The 15,338-nt window shown below is 33.5% G+C and overlaps 1 protein-coding gene across 10 annotated transcripts in view; it reads left to right on the forward strand.

The window, feature by feature from the left end:
• The window catches only part of LOC106463825 (ankyrin-2-like), a 253,624-nt gene that overhangs the window by 74,672 nt on the left and 163,614 nt on the right, over window positions 1-15,338 (forward strand). For all 10 annotated transcript variants that reach the window (XM_013923893.2, XM_013923894.2, XM_013923895.2 and 7 more), the window contains 2 exons: window positions 803-963; window positions 5,532-5,743. In XM_013923893.2, coding sequence (XP_013779347.1) covers window positions 803-963; window positions 5,532-5,743 — 373 coding nt within the window. The remainder of the gene's footprint in view (window positions 1-802; window positions 964-5,531; window positions 5,744-15,338) is intronic.

Here is a 15,338-nt window from a genome sequence, read left to right on the forward strand (position 1 = left end):
AATATACATATGTATATTTGCAACAAGTTAAACGTATGTACAACAAAGTCTTCACACAGGCATATCATAAACACTATTTATATATATAGTTATTTTCTTTTCGTCAAAACTCCACTTAGGCCTATTAAATTACTTTAGAATTTCAGTTGGCAAGTCGAACTATTTTCTCTATATTACTATCGTACTAGTATTCTGTGTGAGATTCACCCACACTTACAGTTGTGGCACAAGTTACCGTAATTCGTTTGGTCTTCTTTCATCTGAAGATTCTTTGTTCCTTTTGTCAAAGTGTACTCAGGCTGATTAAATTACTTTAGAACTACGCTTTGACGGAATAAAATTATCCTTGTATTTTTTATACTTTTAGTTTCACTCTAACATATTAAATGTTAGGCCTATCACCTTTGAGGTACTTAAATAATAGCAAAAGAGAATATAGTTGGGTGAAATTGTTTATTGTTGTCTATTGACTGCTTCCCACTCATCTCACGCTATTTATATTTTTATTACATAGTCATCTGGCCACTTTCTATATTCTTGACACCAGTTAGTTATTAACAAAACTTTCTACAATTGTCTGCTTTTAACTCTTATTATAAAAAAAAACTTACAAATAATAAGAATGTTCACTCACAAATATAAATTAATCACTAATATTTAAACCAAACACATCATGTTTTATACCATGATAAGGACATTAAGTATTGAATGTATAGTTTCTAAGTTTTTATGTTATAAAGTATAAACTCTGATAGCCTTGTTTGCTGTATGCATGTAAAATATAAATTCTTTATATTTTAAGGCCTGTGATTATTGAGGTTCCGCATTTTGCATCTCTTCGAAGAAAAGAGCGAGAGATAACAATTTTACGCAGTGATAATGGAGAAGCCTGGCGAGAACACACACTTGAAGCAACAGAAGAAGCAGTGCAAGATGTTTTGAATGAAAGTTTCGAAGGTGAAGGTAAATATCAAGATCTTTTCTATTAGGTTATTTTAGAAACCTAGCAATAAGTTCTTACAATTTCTAAAGAGATATACTTGAATATTTCAGAATGATATCAAACTCACTTTAACCCTTTCGAGACGGGTCACGGGTGAAAGGCAATGTCATCTTGTTTGTTGACTTGCATTCAAAATTTTATTGAACTACTGTTTCATGAATTTATGTCAGTACCTTTGGTATCAAACTGTAGATTATAATTCAAATTTTAGTGCTATATATTACTCAATATCTTATTTTAAAAGCAAATATTAAAAATACAGATAAACATCAATTTTTGTGTGTGTCACATGGTATGTTGAATGCAGCACTGGTTCAAATTAGATGTTTGTGAAGTCAAAATACTAAGTCTATAGTCTCATACGAATTAGAAACTCAAATTACTGATATTGACAAGCTAGAATATATATATATATAATAAAAGCCTCTTTATTTTTTCAATTTGCTAAGATATTGCTCAGGTACTGAATCAAACATAGTGGCACAGCTCACCTCATATAATTTTGAGTAGCTAAAAAATCATAAATTACTACATTAATACCATAGAATCCCACTATAATTTATCAAGCTTAGTAAGTAATATGTATTTTTGTAAAAAAAAATATGAAATTTCGAGCAGACTAAAGACACACCCTACCTCGTTCGAATATTGTTTCAAAGGAAAGAAATGTCACCATGCCCATTAAAATGACTGAGAAAGACACTAGGGGGACATTCTGAGCTTTTGATTGGTAATTCACATGTCATATACACAAGTAAGTGTATATAAGGGACTGTTTCCAAAAATGGAAAATAAAACCTAAAAAAATATTTTGTTTCATATCCTCCACGTGCAAAATTTTTGAAGGCTTAGCAACCTGTGTCAAGCAGCAACTGAGTACAAAGGTTGTAACTAGAAGACAATTGTTTGCTTTACATCTTTATTTACTGTTCTATGTTTTAGAAAAAATAACTTTAGAAACATATTTCCAAATAGCAATAATCTATATACATATATAATGTATAATAATTGAAATGTGACTATATTTTACAAAATACTAGTCGACTAAAAAACAGCCAAGATATTTTGTACAGACCAAAGGTCACCTTTATATTATTTGATACAGTAACATGAGTGCATGTGAGCCGTGTCATTGTAACTTCTGTAATGTTAGCCAGGCACGGGTGAAAGGTCAATATAATAAAAATAATAAATATATATAAATTTATAATGTTATGAGATTTAAGCTGTTTCGTCTAAACATTTATGTTTTCGTGTTATAATTGGTGTTCATTCTAGAATGAAAGAGGCATAATTTATATTTATTTCCTAATTTTTTTATTGTGGTTGTGAGATCAGGCAAATCTATCAAACACATACAGAGATTAATTACTTAAAATAACAGATAAAATATAAAGTTTTTATTTGAGAAACATTTGATAACAATCTGAACATTATAAAGATTTTGCATGTGAAATTCCAAAATTTTCTGATGCATTAAAGTATTTTTAATCTTAAAATGAAAATTACTTTGCATGATAGATAGGTAACATGCAAAAAGAAAAAAAAAACACATGAGAAAAATATTGTTTTACAAACCTTAAGACTTAATAAAAAAATTGATATTTTGCATATGAAAGCATTTTAGTGTTTACTGATAATCTGCCAAATTTCATTAACATTCTTTTAATAATTTAAAAGTTATAGCATGAAAACTACAACAAGCACAAAATGGTTACCAGGTTGGTCCTGGGGACCGAGCCTGTGCTGTGCAATGGGCTCAGTATAAAATAATGAACCCATATACACATTTGCACTCGTTAAGTATTTATTCTGTAACTTTTTATACAGTATTTGTACCTTCACAAAATTTGGTATGCATTTGGGAACTGTTACAAGTCTTTTGTACACAATAAAAAGTCAGATTTTTTTTAATGAAGTATTTCTACTGAAGATTTTTTTTGTGAATATATTGATTCTGTTTCATTACTAGTCTGAGTGCAAAGTGATTTTCATGTTATGATTAAATATACTGTTCTCCATCCCAAAAATCTCAAATTTTATTTGCATAATCTCTAAAACCTCCTAAATACATTTCAAACGTTTGTTTCAGTAAAACTATGTTTTATCTGCTGTTTTCTTTACTATACTAAATTTATACAAGATTGGTGAATTTGACCGACCTTGTAACTACCAAAAAAAAAAACTAAATGAATCTATATTACCCTTTTTTCTTTCTAGAATAACTTTAAATTGTAACATGAAACTTCATTGGTTTATCCTAAGTAGCTTTAAACTCGTAACAGTATACATCAATTTAAAATTAAATTTTATTGTTTTATTGCCCATTTTGATTTCCATTTGATCCATTTCTAACAACTGTTCTCATCATTATAAATCGTAAATCACTTGAAAAATGTGCATCTCATGTTATGCTATCGAATTACCTTACCCACTAGCTACACCCCAATCTGCTCGATTGCATGCCTCAAGAAATATTTTTATTATATTATTATTATTCATTTTACCTAGTATAACTTAAATAACCTAAAGAGACCCCCTATTTTTACATTTTAGTTACTTATATAATAATACACAAAGAATAAACAAGAAATAAAGAACTTACTCGAATCTTCATTTTTATTGCTGTCGATGACACTTGACCCTACTAATGGTAGTAATCCTCTGAATAATTTTTATTTCTGGCTTTCTAACTATGCGACAAGAGCTGTTACAAATTCATCCAAGCTAGTTGTTACCTTTCCTGAGGGAACGAAGCTGTACTACAAGTGAAATTAAGATTATGTGTTAAGAGCACAATGTAATATGATACTTTATTTGATAGATGAAAACCTTGGCTTTCTATTGTTTATAGGCAATATATAATTAGACATAAGAGAGAACTATTAACAAATCCTGAATGAGAGGATGTGACAGGTGGATGTGGCAGGAGGGGTCTGATTTTCTATTTGATAGCTCTGTAACCAAACAAAATTGAAGGCTATAAAAATTATGATTTGTCTCTGCAATGACGATTTTATAGTGAGTAATTTACACTTAATTTCATAGTTACTGGGAGGGATAAAATAAAATGGAGAAGATACCTAGAGAAAATGTATCACATGATTCACACTAGGGGAAGTTCAGGATTTTTTAAAATATTGCCATATAGAATTAAGAGTTTAAAACTTGTATACTATTAAAATATGGATTATATACTAATTGGTATAACATAAACAAAAAGTAGTTTTATAAAATTTTGAATGTAAGACACTAAAATCTTGTGTCATGCACAGTAAAGGATATCCATGGCAATAGGGTTAATATTATTTATTTTACCTAATCTAATTTTAACTAACCTAAAGAGGTTCCTGTTTTACAGTTTAGTTATTTTTGTAATAATAAATAAAGAATACACATGAAAAACAAGAAATAAAGTACTTACCTGGCCCTTCTTTTTTCCTGTCGACTGTCAATGACACTTCAGCCTACTTTTTTTATACTAATGGTAGTAGTGCACTAAATAATTTTTATTTAATTAAATAATGCACTAAAGAATGTAGAATTAAATATGCAAAAAGCAGACAAGGTCCCCAAACTATCACAATTTTTCTGGCTTTCTAACTATGTAACAAGAGCCGTTACAAATTCATTCAAGCTAATTTATATGTTTCCTGTCAGAACAAAGCTTGTACTAAAAGAGAAATTGACAATTCTCTGCTCAGAAAACAATATAATAGATCACTGATAGATGAAATTCTTGGCTTTCTATTAGTTATAAATAATATAGTATTAAAAGTAAGAGAGAACTATCAAGAAATCCTAAAAGAAAATATATGACAGGTGGGTGTGGCAGGAGGGGTCTGATTTTATATTTGAAGGCTATAAAAATTATGGTTTGGGTGAACAATGATGATTTTATAGTGAGTAATTTACATTTCATGTCATCGTTACTGGGAGGTGGTGGATAAAATAGAGAAGAGAATATACCTAGAGAAAACGTGTCATGTGTGTAACACTAGGGGAAATTCAAGATTTTTTAAAATATTGCCTTATGAAATTAAGAACTAAAAATATGGATTCTTATGCTATACTAATTGATATAACATAAAGAAAAAGTAGTTTAATTTAATTTTGAAGGTGACTCAATAAAAAACTTCAAGACGTGCACAGTAAAAGATGCCAGTAGAGCGAGGGTTAAACCTACTGTTGTTGAAATTTTTATGAGTAAGTTTGTACACTGTTAGGTAATGTACTGTAAAAGTTAATGGTTTGGATTTTTTTGAGCAAGTATGGTGTTTAGAAAAAACAAAATAAAGTGCTATAAATAGATTTTGTTAGTTTAAACAGTTTCATGTACACTAAGACATAAATTAATTTAAACCATCGTCTCAAATATCAACTTCATTTGTATAGTTTATAGAACTCAAACATTGAGTGAAATCATTATAATTATACCACAAAAAACATCATTATTTATTTTTAATCTTATGATATATTATGATATATTAGTTTCAGGATTTTAAAAAAAAATTTCTTTGTTTTGTAGAACTGAATGCCCTTCAGGATCTTAACACAAACCGCATTACCCAAATTTTGACCACAGACTTTCCACAGTATTTTGCCATTATCACACGTGTAAGACAAGAAGTTCATGCTATAGGACCAGAGGGAGGAATGGTCAGTTCTACAGTAGTTCCTCAGGTCCAGGCAATCTTCCCAGAGGGAGCACTAACAAAAAAGATTAAAGTTGGACTTCAGGTAAAACTCCATGGTAGTAATACTGGAGAATAAATTTTATATCTGTAACAAAAAATATTCACAAATACATTCTGTTAACATACCATATCAAAATTGTCAGATCCTCCTTAAGAACATTCTTATTTTTGAAAAAATATAAAATCCTTTTGATTTTTAACATTCTCCAAAACTGAGTTTGGATTTGTGGCAGCATTATTTTTTAGAAAATTTCAAAGGGAGAACTGTTTTCAAGCATGTGTGAAATATTTTAAAAGAAAAGTACAAAAGCCAAAAACAGTTTCACTGGAGTATTGATGTTTAAAATGCTTTTTTTCATCTTACCATTTTCATAGTTCATTTACTTAACCTCTGAAACCTCCTAAATGAATATCAAAAACTTATTCTTTAATAAAACTTTATACCTCATCTTTTATTTTCTTTACATTAACACTATCTTTAGCAAAACCATCTGTAGCAAAAGTTTGAATATATGAAATTAACTCAACAGGACTGTTTTTTTTTAGAATGACTGCAGATTGTAACAAACAATTATACTTTTTATGGTAACAGTTTCAGGCCTCTAACTACTAAGTTACGGTAAAGAGAGTATTCTCTTACATCATTGATGAACAGCTTACATGTATTCCTTGTTGAAAATGTTTTTTCATTTAAATTTTTTTTGTCTAGCATAATAATTTTATGATTTTTACATTTGAGTTACTTAATAATAAATAAAGTATTTGTAAAAAACACGAAACCTAGTACTTACATCTGAATCTTGTCTTCTTGTTTTTTACTCATAACAGCCCACTAATCCATTTTTTGTAATGCTGGCATTGTCTCACAAATGATTTTTTTAAAATTTCAGATGCACAGTTTATAAAACAAAATATTGTTATGCACAAAACATAGGATATCCTAAAACTGCTATAATTTTACTGTCTAACTAAGCTTTAAAGCTGAATTTAGACAATGGCAAAAAAAAGAAATTGAGACCAAATTTTCCAAAACCTGTTGGCTGAATAATCTAGCCTCGTAGAAAACTCAGTAGAATCTTCTCTTTCTGTTGATTATAAGTAAGCCAACAGCAAATGTCAGAGAGAATTATTGACATTTTTTGAAAGATAGGATATGATAGGAGAGGGCTGACGTGTGCTTCACTTATTTGTTAGTATTTCAATAAAGCAAGAAGCTTGGAAGATAGAAATTTACATTCTAACTTGAGAATACCTATAGTAAAAATGTGTAATTTATAGGAAACTTAGAAGATGCATTTAAGGGTAGAAAGAAAATCTGAAATTAGAAATTCAGAGCACAGAAGTGTCTTATGATACAGACAAGTGAAAACTGAGAATTTATTTACATATTTCCTTTTGAAATTGATAATAAAACTGTTTCATTAAATTTTTAATGTAACTCTGGAAAAGGTTATAACATGCACACTTTGAACCCCACCCATGCACATAAGGCTAATAAAAATCTTATACTGGATGTAGTTGCAACAATAGATTTATTACAAACCTGTTTGTATTTGCTTTTTTTAAGAACTTCAGATAACCTTGGCAAATAGAAATTTATGTATATATATATATATATATATATATAATATATATGTTCAGTAATATTTCAATGAATTTTCCTGGTTAAGGGTGTATTCACAGGTGTTCAAGATTTTGACATTGTAGCTAATTTTAAGAATATTTTATATGTAGTAATGAGAATTACTTTTATGCTAAACTTTTACTGTACGTTTTTGGGGAATGTTTTGTGAAACTTCAAAAATTAGTCTAGAAACCAAACAGCATTGTAATTGTAACTGATTTTTAACACTTGGTATATGTGTAGCTTCAAATTTGGTGAAACCAGAACTGTCTGTACATGAACAAAGTACAATCAATAATACATGTGAGCTGAGATTAAAGATAATTGTTTTTGTTTGCTTGAAAACATTATACAAAATATTTTTGTGTATATTTTAGGTATTAATATTAACTTCTCATTGGAGCAAGCTACCTACTTAGATCAAAACTGAAAATCAACCTGTTAATGAGTATAGCTAATTTAATATACTTTTCTTACGTTTTTATTTACAAAGATTAGAATGCATTGTTTTATAATTTGGGTACTCTAACTGTTAATGTCATTTCGGCTATAGTTAAAATATATTTTGCAACTTTTAACAAATCAGTTCAAGTTTAAAAGCCAAACCTTTCAGTTAAGAAATTATGATAGTAATGATACTTTCATAAATTTAAATAGGTACAGAAAGTTAAGAATTATTTCATTTGTCAGAATATGTTGAAGACTCTTCTTGTAATATATGTGTGTGTGTGTATTTATTTTATATTTCCAAGTAAGTCAACAGAGCCTTTTGACCTTCTTGCTACAGGCACATCTGAGTGCATATCTAATGATTTTTGAGAAAGTTACATTCAAAACTTGTAAACTACTTTGTTCTCATTGTATATGACTAAACTTGTCATAAAAATGTAGTTAATAAATCAGAATTCCAATATGGTACACTACCTTTTCTCACATATATAGCTATTCTCGTTCAGTGCTGCCCTCTATAGGCAAACTTTTTTTCACATGCCACAAGCTGTGCACTTCCACGTACTACAAGATTATTGTGGTTCAACTGTGTCTTGCATGCAAATCATCAAGTGACAACCCTCCAACAACAGGAGCACGACACACCCTCCTGTTACATGTGACTCCCTCTATTCGGTTCTATTGAACTATCACTTCTCATTAGGCAGTGCTATAGTCAAGATGTGTTTTGATTGTTCTGTTGTCACACATTTTTCTTTCTAATTTTCTCATGCAACGTGGAAAGATCAGTTGTATCTTTTACTACTGTTTTAATTTTTAAATTTTTCATTGATAATTTCCCTTGGTTATTCTTAATTTTTATTTGAATAATTTTCAAATTATCATCATTTTATGAAGAATACCAAAGTTAATTTTATCATTTTTGAGGTTCTACTACCTGCTATCAGCACAATTACACAGGCTTTAGGTAGGGAGAACTCGAGTGAGGAATTTTTGAGTTTAATTCTTCGGGAGATTGAACATTATCTGAGTTGACCTTCTTCTCCTGACAGTACTAAATTTCCATCTCAACCTGCCGAACCTGCTCTTGATGACGAGGATTTTGACAGCCTTTTTCTGATTATGCTGTGCTTTCTCATGCTTATCCTGTGGAATCTGCTTGGCCTAATTCAGCCTTTTTTAGACATTATTTCTCAGGTCTGTTCTGTTTTATCCATTTCCTCAATTTCTTACAATCCTGCTCCTTCCTTATTACTTCCTTATTACATAACACCTCCTTCCTTCCAGTATTTTGTTTTCTCTCCTCTTCCTGATGTCAGAGTCAATGCTGAGCATTTTGTTTCTCAGTTTCTCTGTGGGCCACGGATCAGTTTGCCTTGACTTACCATTTGGCAGATTACCTCTTTTTTTATTCTCAGCAGCCAGTATGTTCATTTATCCCTGACCCAATTTTCCCACCTTCATCTTACCCTGTGGTACTTGTCCACCATGTTCCTTCTTTCTGAGGCACTCCACCAATCTTCTGATGGACTTTTGGGGGATACCTTCTCCCACCTTACCTCTGTGTTGGCACAATTGTCCTTTTTAGCTCTCTTCACACATGGTTTCTTTGCTGTTGGGAACTTCTTGGGAGAGATGCTGTCTTGTTCGAGGTTTGTTTGTTTTTTGTAGATAGCTCCTTTTCTCCAATGGTCCATTTTGGAGAATATTCCTGAAACTTTGAAATCACATGTGGAATTTGTGAGGAAACATTCAACCTTTTCATCCTTGGTTGCTTGTTTGTCTCACCCTAGGCCCTTGCAATCCCTTGTTCCAGTTCCACATCTGATACCCTCCCATCCTTTAGCTATTCCTCCCACTAGGGGCTCCACATTGCCTTGTGTTTATTGATGCAGGTCTCCTTGCCACCAACAGTACCGGTGACTATCCTGTGAGTTCTGGTTCACTGGCCACTTGTTTGACCAATGTTTTTGTTCCCATCTGGTGGGAATTCACTTCCGATTTTGGGTTCTTCAGGTCTTGTCAGAAGGACTTGTCATTCACTTCCTTTCCTCATCCCCATTGTCTCCCATACATATATCCTTTCTGTTACCTCAGCATTCTACTACCAGCCAACATCTGTCAGAGGCAGTACAGACTCTTCTATCACAAAGAGTTATTAAGACTGTCAGCAATCCTTTTCCAGGTGTTTACTTCAGACTGGAGTCCTGTGATTGATCTGTTCTGCCTCAGTCAATTTCTGGACCTTCCCCATTTTCCAATGTAGTCCTTTCTCACTCTAAGGTGGGCTTTCTCTCTGAGATTGTGAATGACCAAAGTAGATGTTTCGAATACCTATTTCTCCTTGGTGCAGATGCTATTTTTGGTTTGTCCATCACAGGGTTGTATACCAGTTTTGCACCTTGCCCTTTGGGCTTGCTTCAGTTCTCTTTGCCTTTTGTTGGGTAATCAAAGCATTTGCCCAACTTATGAATACTCGGGGGGGTTGTGCTTACAACACTACTTGGAGGACTGGATTCTGTTAGATCATTCTGAAACAGAATCTTCACCTTATACTCATCTACTTCTGTCAAAAGCTGCTTGAATGGGTTGGTTTATCAAGTTGACAAAATCTTTCCTGCCCCTTACCCAATACCTTGTCCACTTGGGGTCTTTTTCAACTCCAATCTCAGTTGGGTCCAACCTTCTCATATTTAATAATGGTTGGAGTCTCTTATTTGACTCCATTCAATAAAGCTTTTAGTTCTTCATGCTCTTGATGCTCCTTTTATTACTGCTCTTGAGGTTATATCACTTTTGGGGATGTGTGCTTTTCAGGAAGCACTTGTTTCCTTGGGTTGGGTACATATGCAGTCTTTTCTGTGGACTTTGCACAACCAATGGAATCTTGCTCAGGATCCCTTGGATTCTCCCATTTCCCTTCTTCCTTCCCTTGTTGATGATCTGCATTTGTGGTTGAATAAGGTCCACACATTGTTGGGTGTACCGCTGCCTCCTCCTTGCCCGGAATTGCATCTCTTCACCGAAGCTTCCCTACATGGTTAGAGTGTGTGGGTTGATCAGCAGAAGGCTGCTGGATAATGGTATAGGACTGAGCAGTGTTACCACATCTATACCTTGGAGCTTTTGATGGTAAGAGCTTTGGATCACTTTCTTCCTATATTTTTTCCAGACTGGATAAAATTTGTCCCATGGAGTGGTTCCTTGATCTTCAGGTTTTTCGATGGCTAGGCTCACAGTGGGGTACTTCTCAGCTGGATGCATTTGCCACTTTCCTCAATACCAAATTATCTCTTTTTTTGGTGTCTGGTTCCTCATTCACAAGCCCTAGCTGTTGTTGCATTCAGCTAGGATTGGATGGACCGATGCCTTTATGTTTATCCTCCCATCTGTCTTCTTTCCCAGGTGATTTTGATCATCCATTCCACTCCATGTCATAGTCTTCTGATTGCTCCTTACTGACTGGCACAATCCTGGTTTCCTCTACTACTTCAACTCAGTACTGCATCTCTGTTGCCTCTTCCTCTCACTCCATCCCTTCTACGTCAACCTCAGTCACCAGTATTTTATCCCGACCTTCTTTCCCTTCATCTTCACGACATACATTTATCAGGTCCTTTAGCTCATTCAATTTACCCTTTCTCAATGGCAGTTTATCAGTGTAAGTGGAATGTCTTCTGCAGTTGGTCTTTGAGTCTCATTTTCCCCTTCTTGACCCACCATTCTTATATTTCAGATTTCCTCACTTGGCTTATGATCATGGGACTTTGGTCTTGCCCATCACTGGTTATTGAGCAGCCTTATCCCACACCTTCCATTCTTCCTGATACCGTTTTGTGTTTACCTCCCTTACCCTCTCCCTTTTGTTGCACTCCTTCTGAATTCATAGACCTCATCATTGAACAGTGCTTCTGGATTGGGATGTCAGTGTGGTTCTTCACTGCTCTACTCTACCTTTGTCTTCCTGTTCTTTGTTTCACTTGTCTTTTAAGACCTATTTCATACTCCTGTTACCCCGTGGGTTACCCTGTCTGATATATTTGCCATTGATGTCTCATGCACTCTGTACCATTCCACATATGTTCTCCTTTATCTGGATTGATCTTTCCTTCACAAGACTTTGGCAGCTCGTGAAGGTAAATCTTCTTTCTTGCCAATTTCCTTTCCTTCCATCTCCCATCTTTATTCCTGATCTTATCCGGATAGGCTTCCTTCCATGGTTTTCGTTCCTGCTTTTTTCATCGACTGGCAACATTCTTCTGTTCTTGACCTTTCTCCTTCAACATTTACCTATTGGGTTCAGCTTTTGATTTGATTGGCTTCTTCCTCTTTATGTCCTTCTTCCTGCTATGTGTTCCAGGTGTCATCACATCAGATCAGGCACCTTAATTTTTCTCTGGCATCTTACCTTTGTTGTCTGTTGAAGGAAATTCTTCAAGTGGACATGTGGACTACTTCTCATATGTACAATTCCCACTATCTGCATTGGGTGACTTTTTCTTCTTTTTCAGGGTCCCGTCTCACACCTGTTACCATTGTTCAAACTTCAGTGAGATTGTGACTGGATAAATTATCTTTTTTATATACATTTTAATTTCTTTCAGCGGCATGTCACTTTTTTATCATCAGGATCCCTATTGAGATGGGGTGTTTCACAAGATCACTAGTAGGTTTTTCCCATGCAATATATTTGCTTCATTAATATGCCCATTCCAGAACGTACTAACCTATGGACTTCCATGAGTAAAGCAGAAGGAAATAGCTGCCCTTCCCTGCCATATCTTCGATTGAAGAAATTAGTAGAGATCTGCTTTTCAAAATAGGCTTTCATGGTCATGTGTTGCACTGTCTCCAGTGTTGGCATTCTTCTGGATTTTCCACCGAGTTTTATCCCCCTTGTTTTTCTAGTGGTGTATGAGAATCCTCGCCACTTTCCAGTTCCGAGCTGCTGGGGCTCGTGTGCAGTCATGTTACCTTATCAAGTAACATAAAGGTGACCTTTGGTCTGTACAAAGTAACTTATCTTGGCTGTGTTTTAGTCGACTAGTTTTTTGTAAAATACAGTCACATTTCAATTATTATACATTATGCATGTATATAGATTATTGCTATTTTGAAATAAGTTCTTAAAGTTAGTTTTCCTAAAACATAGAACACTAAATAACGATGTAAAGAACAATTATCTCTTCTAGTTATGACCTTTGTACTCAGTTGCTGCTTGACGCAGGTTGCTAAGCCTTTAACAATTTTGCACGTGGAGGATATGAAGCATTTTTATTTAGGTTTTATATATATATACTTTTGAATAACTAAAAAATCATAAATTACTACATCAATATCATAGAAATCTACTATAAATTATCAAGCTTAGTAACTAAGCTGTATTTGGGTCTAAAAAAATATGAACATTTCAAGCAGACAAAAAAACACAATCTACCACATTGAAATCTTGATTCAGAAAAAAGAAATGGCAGGAGGAACATTAGAAAGGCTGAGAAAATCACTAGGGGGACATTTTAAGCTTCCGATTGGTTATTCATATCATATATGGAAGTAAGTGTATATAAGAGACCATTTCCAAAAACGGAAAGAGGTGCGTGGGGTGCCATTGTGTTTGATTTATTACGTGAGCAATATCTTAGCAAATAGAAGAGATAAGACCTTCTTATTTTATATTATAGCTTGGCAGTATCTGTAATTTGAGTTTCTAATTCATATGAAACTATAGACTCAGTATTTTGATGTCACAAACGTCTAATTTGACCAGTGCTGCATTCAACATACCACGTGACACAAAAAGTCTATGTTTATCTGTGTTTTTTAATATTTACTTTTAAATTGAGTAATGTATAGTTCTAAAATTTGAATTATAATCTACAGTTTGATACCAAACTTATTGACATAATTTCATAAAATAGTTCAATAAAATTTTGAATGCGAGTCAACAAACACAATGACATGGCCTTTCTCCTGTGACCCGTCTTGAAAGGGTTACACAGTATATACTTACGTTCTACTATACTTCAGATGAAGGAAGTGTGGATTCTTCTCCTACCATGGATCGTACATTTTTGATTTTGCTTGGTTTTGGACTGGAGTTGACCTTTCGCGTACAGTTCATCATGCCCTAGCCACTCTACACCTTGGAGCACATCCAGATTTGCTTTCCTCCCACATTACTGTCTGTAGAGGATTCATCTACAGCTTCTCTTCAACAGATTTGAGATTATGATATAATGTGGTATGGATTTCAATCCAAACATCTTTTCTTCCTTTTGGTTGTGTGACACCTCTTTTGGCACTGGGGAAAGAATATACCTGCTCCCAAGTTTGATTCTCTATTAAGAAAATCATCAGTATAAGGTTTTCATTGGATGCTTTTAAAGGGTGCTTGTTTTTATCCTTCATACTGGTCCATTCACCTCTTCAGTGTGGGATTCTAGCTATATATGTGAGAGTAGTTAAGGTAGCTTAGCGGAAGCTATAATTTTTCTATACTGAAAATATATTTCTGATAGGTACTTACCTCCTCTTATACTTCCCACCCATCCTCTCCACTGAAAACTGGTGCTTTCGTTTCTGCCTAAACTGAAAGTGATAGTTTAGTAGAATCGAATAGAGGAGTCACATGCATCAGGAGGGCGTGTCGCAGTCCTGTTTGTGGAGGGTTGCTGCCAAATGATTTACCTGCGATATGCACAATAATCATGCGGTATGTGGGAGTGCAAGACTTGTGGAATGCAAAAAAAAGTTTTTTATTTAGAGGGCAGCACTGAAAGAGAATAGCTATATATGTGAGAAGAGGTAAGTACCTATCAGAAATATATTTTCAGTAGAGGAAAATATCATACAAGTTTTATTTTCTTGAGTTTATAACCCTTTCAGTACTATTACTATATAAGATACAGTAGTTGGTGAGAATGCTCTCACTATGTAAAATACAGGTTTATTTTTTATGCTACTCTTTTGAATTCATACTTGCACTCTGGCATACGTATGCAGCCAGCAGCAGTAATTCACCAATAAAAACAAAAATAGCTCAGTTACGCCTAAAATACAATTTAGGGAGAGTCTACCATGTTATCAGGTTGCTGCAGTCAAAATCAAATGATGAAAGGTGATTGTCAGGGTTTTGAACATGTGGGCTTGGATTCTTTTACAGTAGGTGTCTGTGACTTGTTGATGATGAAATCGAACAATAAAGGGACTGCACACAGTACATTTGTTTTAAAATAATATTTACTCAAAATAAGTCAAACGTATGTACAAAAAATTCTTTACACTATAGAATGTCACAGTTGTATCTAAAACTCTGAATAATTCTTATTTCTTGTCAAAAACCCACACAGGCTGGTTCAGTGATTTTAGAACCCAATTAATAATGAAAGTCTTCTGGATATATCCAGAAATCCAGATATTTCTAAAAAATCCTGAAAACCTCCGGTTTTCTTCCAGAGAAACACATTTTTTAGAATTATTTATCGGATTTTGGTGTTCCATGCCATAGATAAGCGTTTATGTAATCACATGGTTTGTTTACATTCGGCGAATGAGTTTGATTTTA

This window comes from Limulus polyphemus, unplaced genomic scaffold (genome assembly GCF_000517525.1).
Source record: "Limulus polyphemus unplaced genomic scaffold, Limulus_polyphemus-2.1.2 Scaffold1493, whole genome shotgun sequence".
Lineage (NCBI taxonomy): Eukaryota > Metazoa > Arthropoda > Merostomata > Xiphosura > Limulidae > Limulus > Limulus polyphemus.